We start from the raw sequence: 15836 nt of genomic DNA on the forward strand, positions 1-15836 counted from the left end.
TTGATGTTTTTTATTTGTTTGTTCGGTTTGGTATTTTTTCTTCATCAATATTTTGTACATAGCACTAGGTGTTCAGTGTTTGTAGTATACTCTTGACACAGTCCTATTTTGGACATTTTATTTTTATTACTTATTAAAAGTTTAGTCTTATTATAGATATTGTTCAATTCATACGGTATTCCATCCTATTAGTTGCTGCATCCTCCTCTTTCGCTTTTTGTTTAAACAGCGTATATGGATAATACCTTCGGAAGATATTCTCAAATGGTTTTTTAAATCAAGCTTATTTATAGTTAACATGGCACTTCAAGAATCTCTCTACGTGACTGAACTCTACTGTAGATATTGTGGGGTTCAATGCTGATCTAGCTCTTGAACAACCCTTTTAAAAAATGTATTATGAAAACTTATAAACGTGTATTATTTTATTTGGGTCTCATTTTAAGGAGTCTAAAGAGAGGCTTCAAGCACTCACTGGGTTCAATTATAAAGCGGTTTTGTTTGACCATCACGTACAGAGCAACGTTTCGACCTTAACAAAGACCTAGCTTGACAAAGACCTATGTGAAGGTCGAAATGTTGCTCTGTGCGTAATTGTCCAATAAAAGTGAATGCAAGGAATTTGCTGATTCGTGGAATGAGTACGGTCCTTTCTTTTTTTTTACTGGTAATCTTTCATTTTAAGGAGTTGTGCAAACTGTTTTCAGTAGACTTTATCATCTTGCCTAAATTGTTTGTCTTCTGGAGTATTTCATCAGCTATAAAAAGAAAATACAATTTTTTCACTAATAAAGACCCTAATTCCCGAAAGAATTTCAGTGAACGGGGGAGTATACAGTAACTAGAAAATCTATTTGTAATTCCGTTTTTTTACCTTTTAAACGTTGATTTATTTAGGTACGTCTTAATGAATCTATTCTACCACTGATTTACAATTTACTTTGAAATCTGGTTAGGGGCAGAAAATACTCGTTTGTAAAAGACTGTTTTCATGTACTATAAATACGGTCAGGCTGTGTGAGGCTACGAGGAATTCCAAATGGTTGCAGAGACATTCCCGCACTTAACTTTGACCGGTTACTGATAATTTCCACATAACATACCTTGTCAAGAGGTGTGATTAGATATTTTAGGTACTGGCATTGTTCCTTAGTAGATTTAATGACTGCATTGAAATCTGTACGTTGTGAAAGCCATTTTTTTGTGATGAGCTTTTTAAAAGACGGCTGGAAAAGAAAGTTGAACATCATACCATTAAGAAAGAAATATATGTATTGGATGTTTAAGTGAAAGTCTGGACAAAATGTGTACACAAAGAGAAAAAGAGACACAAATAAAAATGTATTACTTAAAGGGACACTACAGTCACCAAAACAGCTTTAGCTTAATAAAGCAGTTTTGGTGTATAGAACATGGCTTTGAAGTTTCACTGCTCAATTCACTGCCTTTTAGGAGGTAAATTACTTTTGTTTCTGTTTATGCTGCCCTAGCCACACCTCCCCTGACTGTGACTGACACAGCCTGCATGAAAACAAAATGGCTTCATTTTCAATCTGATGTAACTTACTTGAAAAGTTATTAATTCCTGCTCTGTACATTGAAATTACATACACGAGGCTCCTGCAAGGTCTAGCAAGCTATTAACAGAACAGGAGATAAGACTTTCTAAATTAAACAGAATTTGCAATAAATGAAGTGTAAACATTAAATGACTCTTTACAGGAAGTGTTTAGGAAGGCTGTGTGTTCTCACATGCAGGGAGGTGTGACCAGGGCTCTATAAAAAAAAAGTGATTTAACTACTAAATGGCAGGGAATTGAGCAATGTGACAGCAGGGTCACCCAAACCATACACCAAAACTGCTTCATTAAGCTAAAGTTGCTTTGGTGACTATAGTGTCCCTTTAATTTGAAGACGACGAGGCACAGGTGACACTATACAATGGGAATCACTGGGTCGTTAAAATTTCTCGCCTCATTCATATATGTGAAAGCACTAAATATAATGAGTCAGTTTCCTGTTAAAACATGATATAATATAACAGGAAAGCAATCTATTGGGAACAGAACATGATGACTAGGTTATTGTAAATGACATCTTTTCAAACCCCCTGCTTGGGAATAGTATCACTCTATTCGCGTTTAGCGATAGACAGACATATATTACATGATATATGTATATAATACAAACCTACTGGCTTTAACCATGGAAATTGTCTACGCTCCAATTGACCTATGGTCGTCCTAAATACATAATTGTCAGTAAGCATATGTTTACATATTGAAAATAAATTGAAATGTGTTCTTTTGAAACCATAAAAGTTACCCATTGTTACATACTTTAATCTATATTACTATATTATTTCCAAATAGTCGCTTTCTCAGCCTGCTCTATCTTCCTCATTGCGCTGTCCACCTGAGCATAGTTAGCCGTCTTTGCGCAGCCATAAAATGTAACAAATAATGTATAGCAGAACCAGCAGCGGTGCAATTAATTCAAGCAGTGCCTAAGGGCCGAATAGAGACTCACTCTAATAGTATGAAGTGTTTCTGGCTCTGTGTTACTGTATTTCCACTATTCTCTGGGAAGTAACGGTTTACAGAACTCCCGAAATTTTTTAAATCCACATGATTATTATCTAGGAAGGTGAGGACAATAATGTGGCGGAAACGATAACTGCTTACCAGTGTGTACGAACTGAAAACTTGGAAGAAATGCTTTTTCAAGGTATCATTGGCATTATCGATGCTTGTTACTGCCTGTGTGCACGGCTCTGTGTCGGACTGATTTGGGTTTTTCCTAAAGAGAGAACAAACATTTTATTTGTAAATAAGACCTTATTTCTCCCAAAGGTGTCCACAACATGTTTCCGGATTTGTAATCAAGAGTCACGTAGAGGTATAACGTGTAAGTTCTAGAACCCCGGTGTAGTGTATCAGAGTCCAAAAAATGTAAAGCTGGTAATTTACACAGAAATATCCTCAAATATACTTCGGTTTAAAAAAAATGTTAATATCCCTCTCTCATTGGAGGAGAAAACATTGGTAATACCTGGTGTCTAGACAATGTTGTGAAATGGGTCAATGAGCAGTACGCCTAGTTACATAGATATATAGGCTGAAAAAAGACTTGCGTTCATCACGTTCAGATTTCTAACGTCTGTTTAAGTAAAAGTCCTTTAAATAAAATGGTATGTAGCATTTGTTTATGCACCATGCAGTTTTGTAACGCTACCTTTATATATTTCACGGTTCCACTATCTCTGTGTGTGACACTGGATCGAGGATATAGACTGTTATATCCCCAAATCACTTCATTAAGACAAAGTGATTCTGGTGCTGATTGTCCCTTTATACTGATCCAGATGAGCCAGGTGAGTAGCGGAAATAAGTCTTTTGATGACATAATAGAGGAAACGACACAGGATATAATTTTACATGGGAAATGTGAGCTAACAATCTTTTATTTTTTAGAACAAAGGATACGGCTTACAGTTAGTTTCATGGCAATAGGGTCGAAAAACTTCCCAGGAAATCTGAACAACTCTCCTTTAATCTGTTCCTGCCATGAAAGATCGGACAGATGTGGCGTATACAAACAAGACAAGACAATTTAAGGCTCAAAAGCAGAACAAACAACCAACAAGAAATTCCCTTTCAAACATTGTGTAATCATTTGTTGCAAAAAAATTCTAGTGTAGTCCTTCCACGACCATAATTTTGCTGATTGACTAAATCAATGGAATGCATAATTCCAAAAATCATTAAAAAAACTCTCCACACACGATAACCACTACACCTCCCTTAGAGAAAGTCATCAAACTGCTTAAAGGACCACTATAGTGCCAGGAAAACAAACTCATTTTCCTGGCACTATGTAGTCCTTAGGTCCCCCCCCCCCCCCCCACCCTTATGGCCCCCCTCCCGCTGGGCTGAAGGGGTTAAAACACTTACCTTTCTCCAGCAAGAGCTGCGCGCGCTTTCAAACCGCCCATAGGAAAGCATTACTCAATGCTTTCCTATGATCGTCAGCGTCTTCTCACTGTGATTTTCACACTGAGAATCGGGGAAGCGGCCTCTAGAGGCCTACTAGAGGCTGAATTAACCCTCAGTGTAAACATAGCAGTTTCTCTGAAACTGCTGTTTTTACAGCTGCAGGGTTAACACTAGATGGACCTGGCACCCAGACCACTTCATTGAGCTGAAGTGGTCTGGGTGCCTATAGTGGTCCTTTAAGAATTTTTTTTTCAACTTACCTAGGGTTTCAGGGCTTCAATAAGCACCTCCCTGCTCTGTAAGTTGACCCAGTGTTCTTAAATGGCACTCCTGGTACCATAATCACTACAGCGGGCTGAAGTGGTTATGTCGCTTGGAGTGTTCCTTTAACCCCTTAAGGACCAAACGTATGGAATAAAAGGGAATCATGACATGTCACACATGTCCTTAAGGGGTTAAGCAAGCCGAGTCCAATAATCTGCTATTGAGCTTGTAAGAGCTAGCTCCCTTGTTTCAGACCCATAGATCATTCCCTGAATTTTAGCCCAGACACGCTCAGCTTACCAAGCGATAAAATATAAAGATTTAAACGCTCCCCCCACGTGTAGCCAACATAACAAAAGTTATAGCTCTTTGTTGCTCTCAGCATGCGCTAAGGAATTTGAACCTGTCCAAAGAATGTGCTTCCAGTAAAGTAAAAAAAAAATGCCAGCATTTGGGAATCGAAATATTCTCTTACTGGGAAAAACCCAAGTACGGCTTCGGAGAAAGTTTGTCTATTTTTGTTTTGAACCCTTTTATTGTCATGACGCAAAAAGAAAAAATAAGCTAGGTATTCACAGGTAGTAAATTGAAAGTGGCAAGTTCATGACTTATTGGTTTAAATATTTTGAATTACATTTTAAAAAGACGAAAAAAAAAAAAAGAATTAAAGAGCAATATAACATAAAATCAAAAACTAAGTGACTGAGTAAATCAGCACGATAAATGAGGTCTGCTGCCTCGGTATGCTATATGATGCAACATGGGGGGGAACAAATCCAGCATGTCCAGCATAAAAAGGATTGTGTTATATTACAATGGGGGGTTGGTCCAATATAACCCTGATTAAAGGGACACAATAGACACCCAGACCACTTCAGCTCATTAAAGTTGTATGGGTGCACTGTCCCAGGTCCCTTAACCCTGAGTAGGTAATTATGGAACTTTTTAAGAAACTGCAATAATTACCTGCTAGGGTTAACTCCACCTCTAATGGCTGTCCACCAGACAGCCACTAGAGGGACTTCTGGGCTGTTAGGGACTTTTGGTCACCTAACTGATTATGGACGTCCTCACACTGTGCATGGGGACATCCAGCATCACCCCATACAAAAGCATTGAATAATATGGGGCTGTACTAATGCGAGCGGCCATTGAACATTAGGTCTCCCTCGGTGGCTTATGTCAGCGGAGGAGGAGAGAAGGCAGACCCGAACTAGCACTGAGGGACGTCAGCGCTGGATCCAGGTAAGTGTGGGGAGGGGGGTGGTCCTTGACGTAGAGGGGAGCAGTAGTGCTAGGAAAATTAGTTTGTCTTTCTGGTGCTATGGTTTCCCTTTAAGTATTAATCTGTGAATTAAAAGTGGATTTCATTTTGGACTGTGTGGAACGGTCTAGTGAGTTGACATAAATAATATGACCAGATGGGAAATACCATCCTTCCAACCAATCCATATGGAATAAAAATGATATTTTAGTTTTTAATTAAGATATCGGGGGGTGGGCTAATCCAGTGATATAATATGCTTTTTCGTGCAGTGGCCAAGATCATATGGGCTAATTTGGAAACTTGGTTTGATTGCCCCATCATTACCCCTAATGTTGCCAATATTGGAGAAATGTGAAAAGATTCACTTTTTAATCTCGTTGTATCGTTTTTGACTCGTCTCCTGCATGTTTTAAACCCCTAAAACCAGTGATAAAGGTCTGCTCCGTTCATCCCACACTTTATCAGAACCAAAGCTATAGATGTTTCTTTTATTGCATCCGGATACGTGTTTTAGGAAACCTTCCTTAGCGTGCATTTAAGAAATAAATAATGTGGAATTTAAAGACCATATGAAGAAAGTGAGGACATCCTTCTGCTTTTGTAGAAGAAAGTAGTTCTCAGTTCTGCTTTCTTCAGGGAGTGGATTTATTGGTATACAGCTAGATCCCCTGACACAAGTCAACTGTTGGGTCACCTTCTAACTCACAGTTGGCATTGCATATTTTATAAATCCACCGTGAAATATATCCCCTGACAATGATTACTGTCAATGTGAAGTGCTTCCAGGAGTTAAATAAATGATAGGATGGCTATTGGAACAGTACGTACACTAAATATATAGCTTTCTTTGGATATTTGAGATCAATTGCCAATGAACAGTTCAAATGCCAAGTGAATTTAAAATGATTAGAATTTTCAGAAGGAAATTATTGTAACGTTCAATAGGGAACCCTAACACGCAGACAGGACAGAGTAGAGAGAATTGCAATATCAATCCTTAGAATGGTCGGGTTATGCAAAAAGGGATAGTCAAAACACGAGCCGAAATCAAGGGAAACAGAGAGACAGAATAACGAGAGACAACGCCAAATATCAGTAACCAGGAACTCTAAACAACAAGTGCAACGCTCAATGGTAAACCAAAGACCACAACAGGGCACTGAGGCAAGGGAGAGGTTAGCTTATATACACACAGGGTTTGTCTGATTGGCTAATCTACAATTAGTGTTAACCACAACACGTGGGAGGAGTTTCTTCCCTCCTTTGTGGTCTCGGAGGTCATCACTGTGTGCCAGGTCACATGACCAGGTGCAACACATATATAAGGAAGCTGCTCTGGAGCGTGCAGCGTCAGACACACTGCCAGTCTGGAGACAGGGAACAGATGACACTGCTCGCTGTGATGAGGTAAGCAAGGTCGCCGCAAGCGGCGCGGGGGCAGGGGATATTATCTCCCCCAAACGACCGCCAGCAGGGCGGGAAGCCATGGACTTCAAGGGAAAACGAGAATGGAAGGCCATAACAAGACGAGGGGCGTTCAAATCAGAGGCGGATACCCAGGAACGCTCCTCTGGGCCGTATCCCTTCCAGTGAACCAGGTACTGTAAGGCACCCCTGAAGAAGCGGGAGTCGAGAAGGGACTGCTTAAATGCTGGTTAAACAACTGGGCTAAATCAGCGAACTGTGGAGGCACTGAGGTAGAGAGAGGAGGGGCCGAGGGAGGGTGAAGTGAACAAATGGGATGCATAAGTATAAGACACTGTAATAGACAGGTAGAACCCCAAGACTATATGTCCAAAGTGACCCAATCTATAACAGGGTTGTGCTTTCTCAATCACGGAAACCCAAGGACTATGGGACATGAAGGGGAACTCAACACGTGAAAGACTACGGTGAGTTGCACCTCCTGAGTTTCGAGAGTCACCTTAGGGTTCATAAGTGGCTTGCCATCGAGTGCTTCCTCGGCTAGAGGTGAGGCCTTGCGTACACAACGAAAGACTGGACTATAAAGTTGCCAGCTGCACCGGAGTCTAGTAGGGCCTTGGTATGCATAGTCTCAACATTGAAGGTGAAGGTAACCAATAGAAATGGTCTAGAATATTTGTTGTTAGGGGATAACTCCATAACTCCCAAGCATGGGCGTAGGAACCCAAAAAAATCTGGGGGGGGGGGGGGTAGCATTTTTACTCGCCGAGCATACTGCGCTACTGAATTTGCAGTCGCTATATAAATGATTAAATAATAACATTAAAGGGTCACTACAGGGAAGGGGTTTTATTTACCCGGATACAGCGCCGGGATCCTCCTGATTAGAACCACCCTTACCCCTCCCATGAATATTAGAACCACCCCTACCCCTTCCATGCACAAAAGAACCCCACCTACCCCTTCCACGCATATTAGTACCCCCCTAACCCCTTCCATGCATATTAACCCCCTACCCCTTCCATGCATATTAGTACCCCCTAACCCCTTCCATGCATATTAGTACCCCCTAACCCCTTCCAATAATTTTTCTACCTCCTCCCTCCTACCATCCATATTAGTAGCCCCCCTAAACCCTTCCAATTATTTTTCTACCTACCCCTCTCCCCCTATCCTTATTAGTAGCCCCCCTAGCCCTTCCCAATTATTTTTCTGCCATGTTAACTAACGCCAGTGCTGGAGTGCCGCCGTGTTTACAGTAAAAGGCCTGCAGGGACAGGCTATAGACACCAGAACCACTACATTAAGCTGCAGTGCTTCTGGGGACTATAGTGTTTCTTTAATGTGAGGTAAATTAGAGATTAGTGCCATGAATAATATACTAGATTGCCTACTTACAACCAGATGAGGATGATGATGGGCTCCAGCTGCAGTCTGGCTCCACTGGTCTGGTGTAGAACAGGCTCTCTGGAGGCTGTTTGTAACTGTGGTCACAAAAATCAATGTTCTGGGAGAACGGGAAGCAGCTCCATTTTTGGGGTGCCCTTTACACAGCTCAAGGTCTGGGTCCCAGGGTCCATCTTCATGTTCCACCAATGAGTTTGTTCACAGGGGGTGGAGTGTGTAGGGGATGTCCTGATATGTGTGGAAGGAATGCATTGTGTGAATCTGTGTTTGTATGTGTAAGGGCTGCAAGGTGTGTTTCTGTGTATGTACGGGATGCAGTGTGTGCGTCTGTAAGGGGTGCATTGAGTGTGTGTACGGGGTGCATTGAGTGTGTGTAAGAGTTGCATGATTGTGTGATTGTGTGTGTGTGTGTGTGATGGATGTCAATCTCCCTCCCTCGTCACTATTTCTCCCCCTCCCTCCCTCCCTTGTCACTCTCTTTTTTCTCCCCCTCCCTCCCTCCCTTGTCACTCTCTTTTTTCTCCCCCTCCCTCCCTCCCTCCCTCCCTTGTCACTCTCTTTTTTCTCCCCCTCCCTCCCTCCCTGGTCACTCTCTTTTTTCTCCCCCTCCCTCCCTCCCTTGTCACTCTCTTTTTTCTCCCCCTCCCTCCCTCCCTTGTCACTCTCTTTTTTCTCCCCCTCCCTCCCTCCCTTGTCACTCTCTTTTTTCTCCTCCCTCCCTTGTCACTCTCTTTTTTCTCCTCCCTCCCTTGTCACTCTCTTTTTTCTCCTCCCTCCCTTGTCACTCTCTTTTTTCTCCTCCCTCCCTTGTCACTCTCTTTTTTCTCCTCCCTCCCTTGTCACTCTCTTTTTTCTCCTCCCTCCCTTGTCACTCTCTTTTTTCTCCTCCCTCCCTTGTCACTCTCTTTTTTCTCCTCCCTCCCTTGTCACTCTCTTTTTTCTCCTCCCTCCCTTGTCACTCTCTTTTTTCTCCTCCCTCCCTTGTCACTCTCTTTTTTCTCCTCCCTCCCTTGTCACTCTCTTTTTTCTCCTCCCTCCCTTGTCACTCTCTTTTTTCTCCTCCCTCCCTTGTCACTCTCTTTTTTCTCCCCCCTCCCTTGTCACTCTCTTTTTCTCCCCCTCCCTCCCTTGTCACTCTCTTTTTCTCCCCCTCCCTCCCTTGTCACTCTCTTTTTCTCCCCCTCCCTCCCTTGTCACTCTCTTTTTCTCCCCCTCCCTCCCTTGTCACTCTTTTTTCTCCCCCTCCCTCCCTTGTCACTCTTTTTTCTCCCCCTCCCTCCCTTGTCACTCTTTTCTCCCCCTCCCTCCCTCCCTTGTCACTCTTTTCTCCCCCTCCCTCCCTCCCTCCCTTGTCACTCTTTTCTCCCCCTCCCTCCCTCCCTTGTCACTCTTTTCTCCCCCTCCCTCCCTCCCTACCTTGTCACTCTTTTCTCCCCCTCCCTCCCTCCCTCCCTCCCTTGTCACTCTTTTCTCCCCCTCCCTCCCTCCCTCCCTTGTCACTCTTTTCTCCCCCTCCCTCCCTCCCTCCCTTGTCACTCTTTTCTCCCCCTCCCTCCCTCCCTTGTCACTCTTTTCTCCCCCTCCCTCCCTCCCTCCCTCCCTTGTCACTCTTTTCTCCCCCTCCCTCCCTCCCTCCCTTGTCACTCTTTTCTCCCCCTCCCTCCCTCCCTCCCTCCCTTGTCACTCTTTTCTCCCCCTCCCTCCCTCCCTCCCTCCCTCCCTCCCTTGTCACTCTTTTCTCCCCCTCCCTCCCTCCCTCCCTCCCTTGTCACTCTTTTCTCCCCCTCCCTCCCTCCCTTGTCACTCTTTTCTCTCCCTCCCTCCCTCCCTTGTCACTCTTTTCTCTCCCTCCCTCCCTTGTCACTATTTTCTCCCCCTCCCTCCCTCCCTTGTCACTCTTTTCTCCCCCTCCCTCCCTCCCTTGTCACTCTTTTCTCCCCCTCCCTCCCGTGTCACTCTTTTCTCCCCCTCCCTTGTCACTCTTTTCTCCCCCTCCCTCCCTCCCTTGTCACTCTTTTCTCCCCCTCCCTCCCTTGTCACTCTTTTTTTTCTCCCTCCCTCGTCACTCTCTTTTTTCTCCCCCCCTTGTCACTATTTTCTCCCCCTCCCTCCCTCCCTTGTCACTCTTTTCTCCCCCTCCCTCCCTCCCTCCCTCCCTTGTCACTCTTTTCTCCCCCTCCCTCCCTTGTCACTCTTTTTTTTCTCCCTCCCTCCCTTGTCACTCTCTTTTTTCTCCCCCCTCCCTTGTCACTCTCTTTTTTCTCCCCCTCCCTCCCTTGTCACTCTCTTTTTCCTCCCCCTCCCTCCCTTGTCTCTCTTTTTTCTCCCCCTCCCTCCCTCCCTTGTCACTCTTTTTTCTCCCCCTCCTTCCCTCCCTTGTCACTCTCTTTTTCCTCCCCCTCCCTCCCTTGTCACTCTTTTTCCTCCCCCTCCCTCCCTTGTCACTCTTTTTCCTCCCCCTCCCTCCCTTGTCACTCTCTTTTTCCTCCCCCTCCCTCCCTTGTCACTCTTTTTCCTCCCCCTCCCTCCCTTGTCACTCTTTTTCCTCCCCCTCCCTCCCTTGTCACTCTCTTTTTCCTCCCCCTCCCTCCCTTGTCACTCTCTTTTTCCTCCCCCTCCCTCCCTTGTCACTCTCTTTTTCCTCCCCCTCCCTCCCTTGTCACTCTCTTTTTCCTCCCCCTCCCTCCCTTGTCACTCTCTTTTTCCTCCCCCTCCCTCCCTTGTCACTCTCTTTTTCCTCCCCCTCCCTCCCTTGTCACTCTCTTTTTCCTCCCCCTCCCTCCCTTGTCACTCTCTTTTTCCTCCCCCTCCCTCCCTTGTCACTCTCTTTTTCCTCCCCCTCCCTCCCTTGTCACTCTCTTTTTCCTCCCCCTCCCTCCCTTGTCACTCTCTTTTTCCTCCCCCTCCCTCCCTTGTCACTCTCTTTTTCCTCCCCCTCCCTCCCTTGTCTCTCTTTTTTCTCCCCCTCCCTCCCTCCCTTGTCACTCTTTTTTCTCCCCCTCCTTCCCTCCCTTGTCACTCTTTTCTCCCCCTCCCTCCCTCCCTTGTCACTCTTTTCTCCCCCTCCCTCCCTCCCTTGTCACTCTTTTCTCCCCCTCCCTCCCTCCCTTGTCACTCTTTTCTCCCCCTCCCTCCCTCCCTTGTCACTCTTTTCTCCCCCTCCCTCCCTCCCTCCCTCCCTTGTCACTCTCTTTTTTCTCCCCCTCCCTCCCTCCCTTGTCACTCTCTTTTTTCTCCCCCTCCCTCCCTCCCTTGTCACTCTCTTTTTTCTCCCCCTCCCTCCCTCCCTTGTCACTCTTTTTTCTCCCCCTCCCTCCCTTGTCACTCTTTTTTCTCCCCCTCCCTCCCTCGTCACTCTTTTTTCTCCCCCTCCCTCCCTCGTCACTCTCTTTTCTCCCCCTCCCTCCCTCCCTTGTCACTCTCTTTTTCCCCCTCCCTCCCTTGTCACTCTCTTTTTCCCCCCTCCCTCCCTCCCTTGTCACTCTCTTTTTTCCCCCTCCCTCCCTCGTCACTCTCTTTTTTCCCCCTCCCTCCCTCCCTTGTCACTCTTTTCTCCCCCTCCCTCCCTCCCTTGTCACTCTTTTCTCCCCCTCCCTCCCTTGTCACTCTTTTCTCCCCCTCCCTCCCTTGTCACTCTTTTTTTCTCCCCCTCCCTCCCTCGTCACTCTCTTTTTCCCCCCTCCCTCCCTCCCTTGTCACTCTCTTTTTTCCCCCTCCCTCCCTCGTCACTCTCTTTTCTCCCCCTCCCTCCCTCCCTTGTCACTCTCTTTTCTCCCCCTCCCTCCCTCCCTTGTCACTCTCTTTTTTCTCCCCCTCCCTCCCTTGTCACTCTCTTTTTTCTCCCCCTCCCTCCCTCCCTTGTCACTCTTTTTTCTCCCCCTCCCTCCCTCCCTTGTCACTCTCTTTTTTCTCCCCCTCCCTCCCTCCCTCCCTCCCTTGTCACTCTCTTTTTTCTCCCCCTCCCTCCCTCCCTTGTCACTCTCTTTTTTCTCCCCCTCCCTCCCTCCCTTGTCACTCTCTTTTTTCTCCCCCTTCCTCCCTCCCTTGTCACTCTCTTTTTTCTCCCCCTCCCTCCCTCCCTTGTCACTCTCTTTTTTCTCCCCCTCCCTCCCTCCCTTGTCACTCTCTTTTTTCTCCCCCTCCCTCCCTCCCTTGTCACTCTCTTTTTTCTCCCCCTCCCTCCCTCCCTTGTCACTCTCTTTTTTCTCCCCCTCCCTCGTCACTCTTTTTTCTCCCCCTCCCTCCCTTGTCATTCTTTTTTCTCCCCCTCCCTCCCTTGATACTCTTTTTTCTCCCCCTCCCTCCCTTGTCACTCTTTTTTCTCCCCCTCCCTTCCTTGTCATTTTCTTCCTCCCCCCTCCCCTACCTCTATTGTAGCGTGCCGAGCCCTGTATGATCCGCGGGTACAGGGAGATTTTGTTTCCTGTACCCGGCTGGACTAAAAGGAAGTGCACACTCAGTGTGCACTTCCTGTTAGTCCGGTCGGGTACAGGAGAAAGATGCTCCCCGTACCCGCGGACCATACAGGGCTCAGCCGGGCCACGCTACAGTGAGGGAGTGACAGGAGGGAGCGCTGAGCGCTCTCCTCCTGTCAGCCCCTCTCCTCATGCTGCGCCCGGGTGGTGCGCCCTCATGGACGCACCAGCCCAGGCAAAGCTGCAGCCGCCTGAGGCTCTCTGCAGAGCGCTTGGGCGGCTGCAGCATGAGGGGGGCCGGCTGAGGGGATTTCACCAAAACCTGTCCCCCCCGCATGATTTGCTGGGGGGGATGCGTCCCCCCCATCCCCCCGGTTCCTAAGCCCATGCTCCCAAGACCAACCCCTCCTCTGGTCTTAGGTGCTGGCGTTTCCCTGCAGGTCAGGACATGTTGTCCTTACATGCCCCTTTCGCCGCAGTAGAGGCATAGGCCTTATCTCTTTCTGCGTTGTTTCTCCTCTTCGGGTAACTTAGCGGTTCCTATTCGCATAGGTTCTGGTGGTGGACCTGCAAAGCAGGTAGAGAAACATAGGGCAAGTTGGGCAAGGTTTGATCCTGCATCCAGTTATAAGACTGCCGCTGAGAGCATTTCTCTAATGCGATTGTCTATAACAATGCAATAGTCGATGAGATCATCTAATAAAACGGGTACCTCTCTGGATACTATATCATTGAGTAGGTAATCAGCTAATCCTACCTGAAAAGCTGTTACCAGAGAATCGTTATTCCATGCCACTTCCGCCATTAGAGAATGGAATTCTATGGAATAGTCTACCACTGTTCTGGAACCTTGTTTGATGCGTAACAAGGCTTTCCCAGCTGAAGCTATCCTACTAGGCATGTCAAACGTTCTCCGAAAGGACGACAGGAAATCAGCATAGGTGATGTTGGGACCAGATTCCTATATAGAATTTGCCCATGCTAAAGCACTGCCAGAGAGATGATTGATAGCAAAGGCTATTTTTGTCCTGTCAGTAGGAAGGGAGCGTGGGTTCATAACTATGTGTATATCAACCTTGTTCAAAAACCCATGACAAAGGGCAGGATTATCATTATACCTTTGGGTGGTGTCATGTGAGTGAGAGGAACCTTCCTGTAGAAGTATGCTAACATGGGCCGGAGGATCGGCTTGCTCTGCCCCCGGTTGGAGGTGAGCGCTGCGCTGCAGAATAGTCTGTAATGCCTGGGCGAACTGATCCAAGCGGTGGTCTTGCTCCTCCAGCTTGGAATTCTGAGCAGCTAACTGCTGCAAGATGTCTGCTGGGTCCATTTGGCCCTGTTGTAATGTAATGTTCACTAGGGAACCTAATAATTATATAGTTAACTGGAAACTAAACATTCTGTGTTAAAGGATACTCTTGCTCCCTACAGCTTATTGTAATAGTTATGGTGCTACTTTAGGCGTAGGGCCTACATTGTTTATCAAAACATTTTAAATGGTTTGACAAAAAAGGCACTCTAAGCCCACCTCCCAAACCTAAGGTTTATAGTGGGATGCTTACAGATGGAGTGGTTATAGTCGGCCATCAACACCCATAAACTTAAACAGACACTAGCTATTCGTTCCACATGATCCTACTCCCAACTCTAATTCTAAACACCTCTGTCCTATAACCTTTTTTTTTTTTTTTTTATAAATGACATACAGAATTTTGGTGGTCCTGTTTGGAATTTTTTTTTAGAATTTTGTCTGGATAAATTTTGGTAACTGTTCATCTGACTCTGGAAGAAGTGTATGAGTATAGTAGAAAAGTACTGCATACAATACTGTGACGAAACAAGTTCGGTATAGAAGATCAATAGGTGGTTAGAGTCACGTTAAAATGAACAGAGCCATATTCCACCAGGACGGGACCTCCTGCCCATGTTCCCAAGATTTGGAAGGTGTATAACCACACAAGTGTAGTAGAAAGATCATCGCAGCTGGGAGACCCCTAAATGCATTAACACATGTGGCAATCTTTGTCTTGTTTTACAACAATGCAATCCTGCCTTACGTTTCAGAGTTACATCAGCAACGTACACCTCCCGGCACATTATTAGATATACATTGTGTTATCGGCAGGATACACCTATGTGATCCTGGAGGCCACATCGAAGAGAAGGTGCAATATTCTTGCCAAAAAGCCCTTTGTGCCCTACACCTACTGCGGCATATCTCTGATGATCTCAGGGGCAGATTGGCTATTAAGCAGTGTATGCAGCTGTCTATAGACCGGTATCTAGACTGGTGCTTTTAGATATCACTGATCACTTTTGACCCACAATAGTAAATATAGAGCAGACTTGCATACTGTAAGGTGGGGAGATAGACAGTTCCATAATATCAGTCTCGGTCTTTGTATTGCCCCATTGTAATTGGCAGCCTTTGCTAATTTTAACACGGTATATGTTATGTCAGCACTGGACATGGTTTTGTAAAAATAAACTATTTAAATATGGCGTATTTGTTAACGGCAAAATACAGATTAAGCAACAGCTACTTAATATCGCCTATCTCTGCAAACAAATATGGGGATTCAGTTCCACCATATGGCCATATCGAATCCCATATGGATCTCCATATGTGTTTGCTGAGATAGGTGATTCTAAGTAGCCTTTAAATTTATATCTGTATTTTTATGTGTACAATGCTCCGTTACCTGTATTTTGTATAAATGTTGGTCTCTACGGCAGCACCATTTCTGAGAAATGGATGTTCCGGGATTGCCCCCTAGTTAATTTTTTGTATTGACTTAGAAGTAAATACAGACCTCAATGTTCTTTCGGAGGTATACATTGTACTGTTTAATGGGAAGTGGGAACACAGATCCCAATACTTCCAAACATTTTTTTTTTTTTTTTTTTAAATATGCAAAATCCCCAACACTGATCAAGATTTAAGTAGGTCATTGTGGTATATTTTGTGGGCACATAAGTAATGAAGCCCCATTCTGTTTATCTCTGTCCTACACCATTAGCTAAACTTGCTATTGCTTACTAGTAACATAGATCATAAACTGC

At 45.4% G+C, this 15836-nt stretch overlaps 1 protein-coding gene across 2 annotated transcripts in view; it reads right to left on the minus strand.

The window, feature by feature from the left end:
- The window catches only part of EXOC3L4 (exocyst complex component 3 like 4), an 82974-nt gene that overhangs the window by 11166 nt on the left and 55972 nt on the right, over window positions 1-15836 (minus strand). For both annotated transcript variants that reach the window (XM_063439620.1, XM_063439619.1), the window contains exons 8-9: window positions 2685-2799; window positions 1104-1226 (exon numbers count right to left, since the gene is read on the minus strand). In XM_063439620.1, coding sequence (XP_063295690.1) covers window positions 1104-1226; window positions 2685-2799 — 238 coding nt within the window. The remainder of the gene's footprint in view (window positions 1-1103; window positions 1227-2684; window positions 2800-15836) is intronic.

Source organism: Pelobates fuscus, chromosome 13 (genome assembly GCF_036172605.1).
Source record: "Pelobates fuscus isolate aPelFus1 chromosome 13, aPelFus1.pri, whole genome shotgun sequence".
Taxonomy (NCBI): Eukaryota; Metazoa; Chordata; class Amphibia; order Anura; family Pelobatidae; genus Pelobates; species Pelobates fuscus.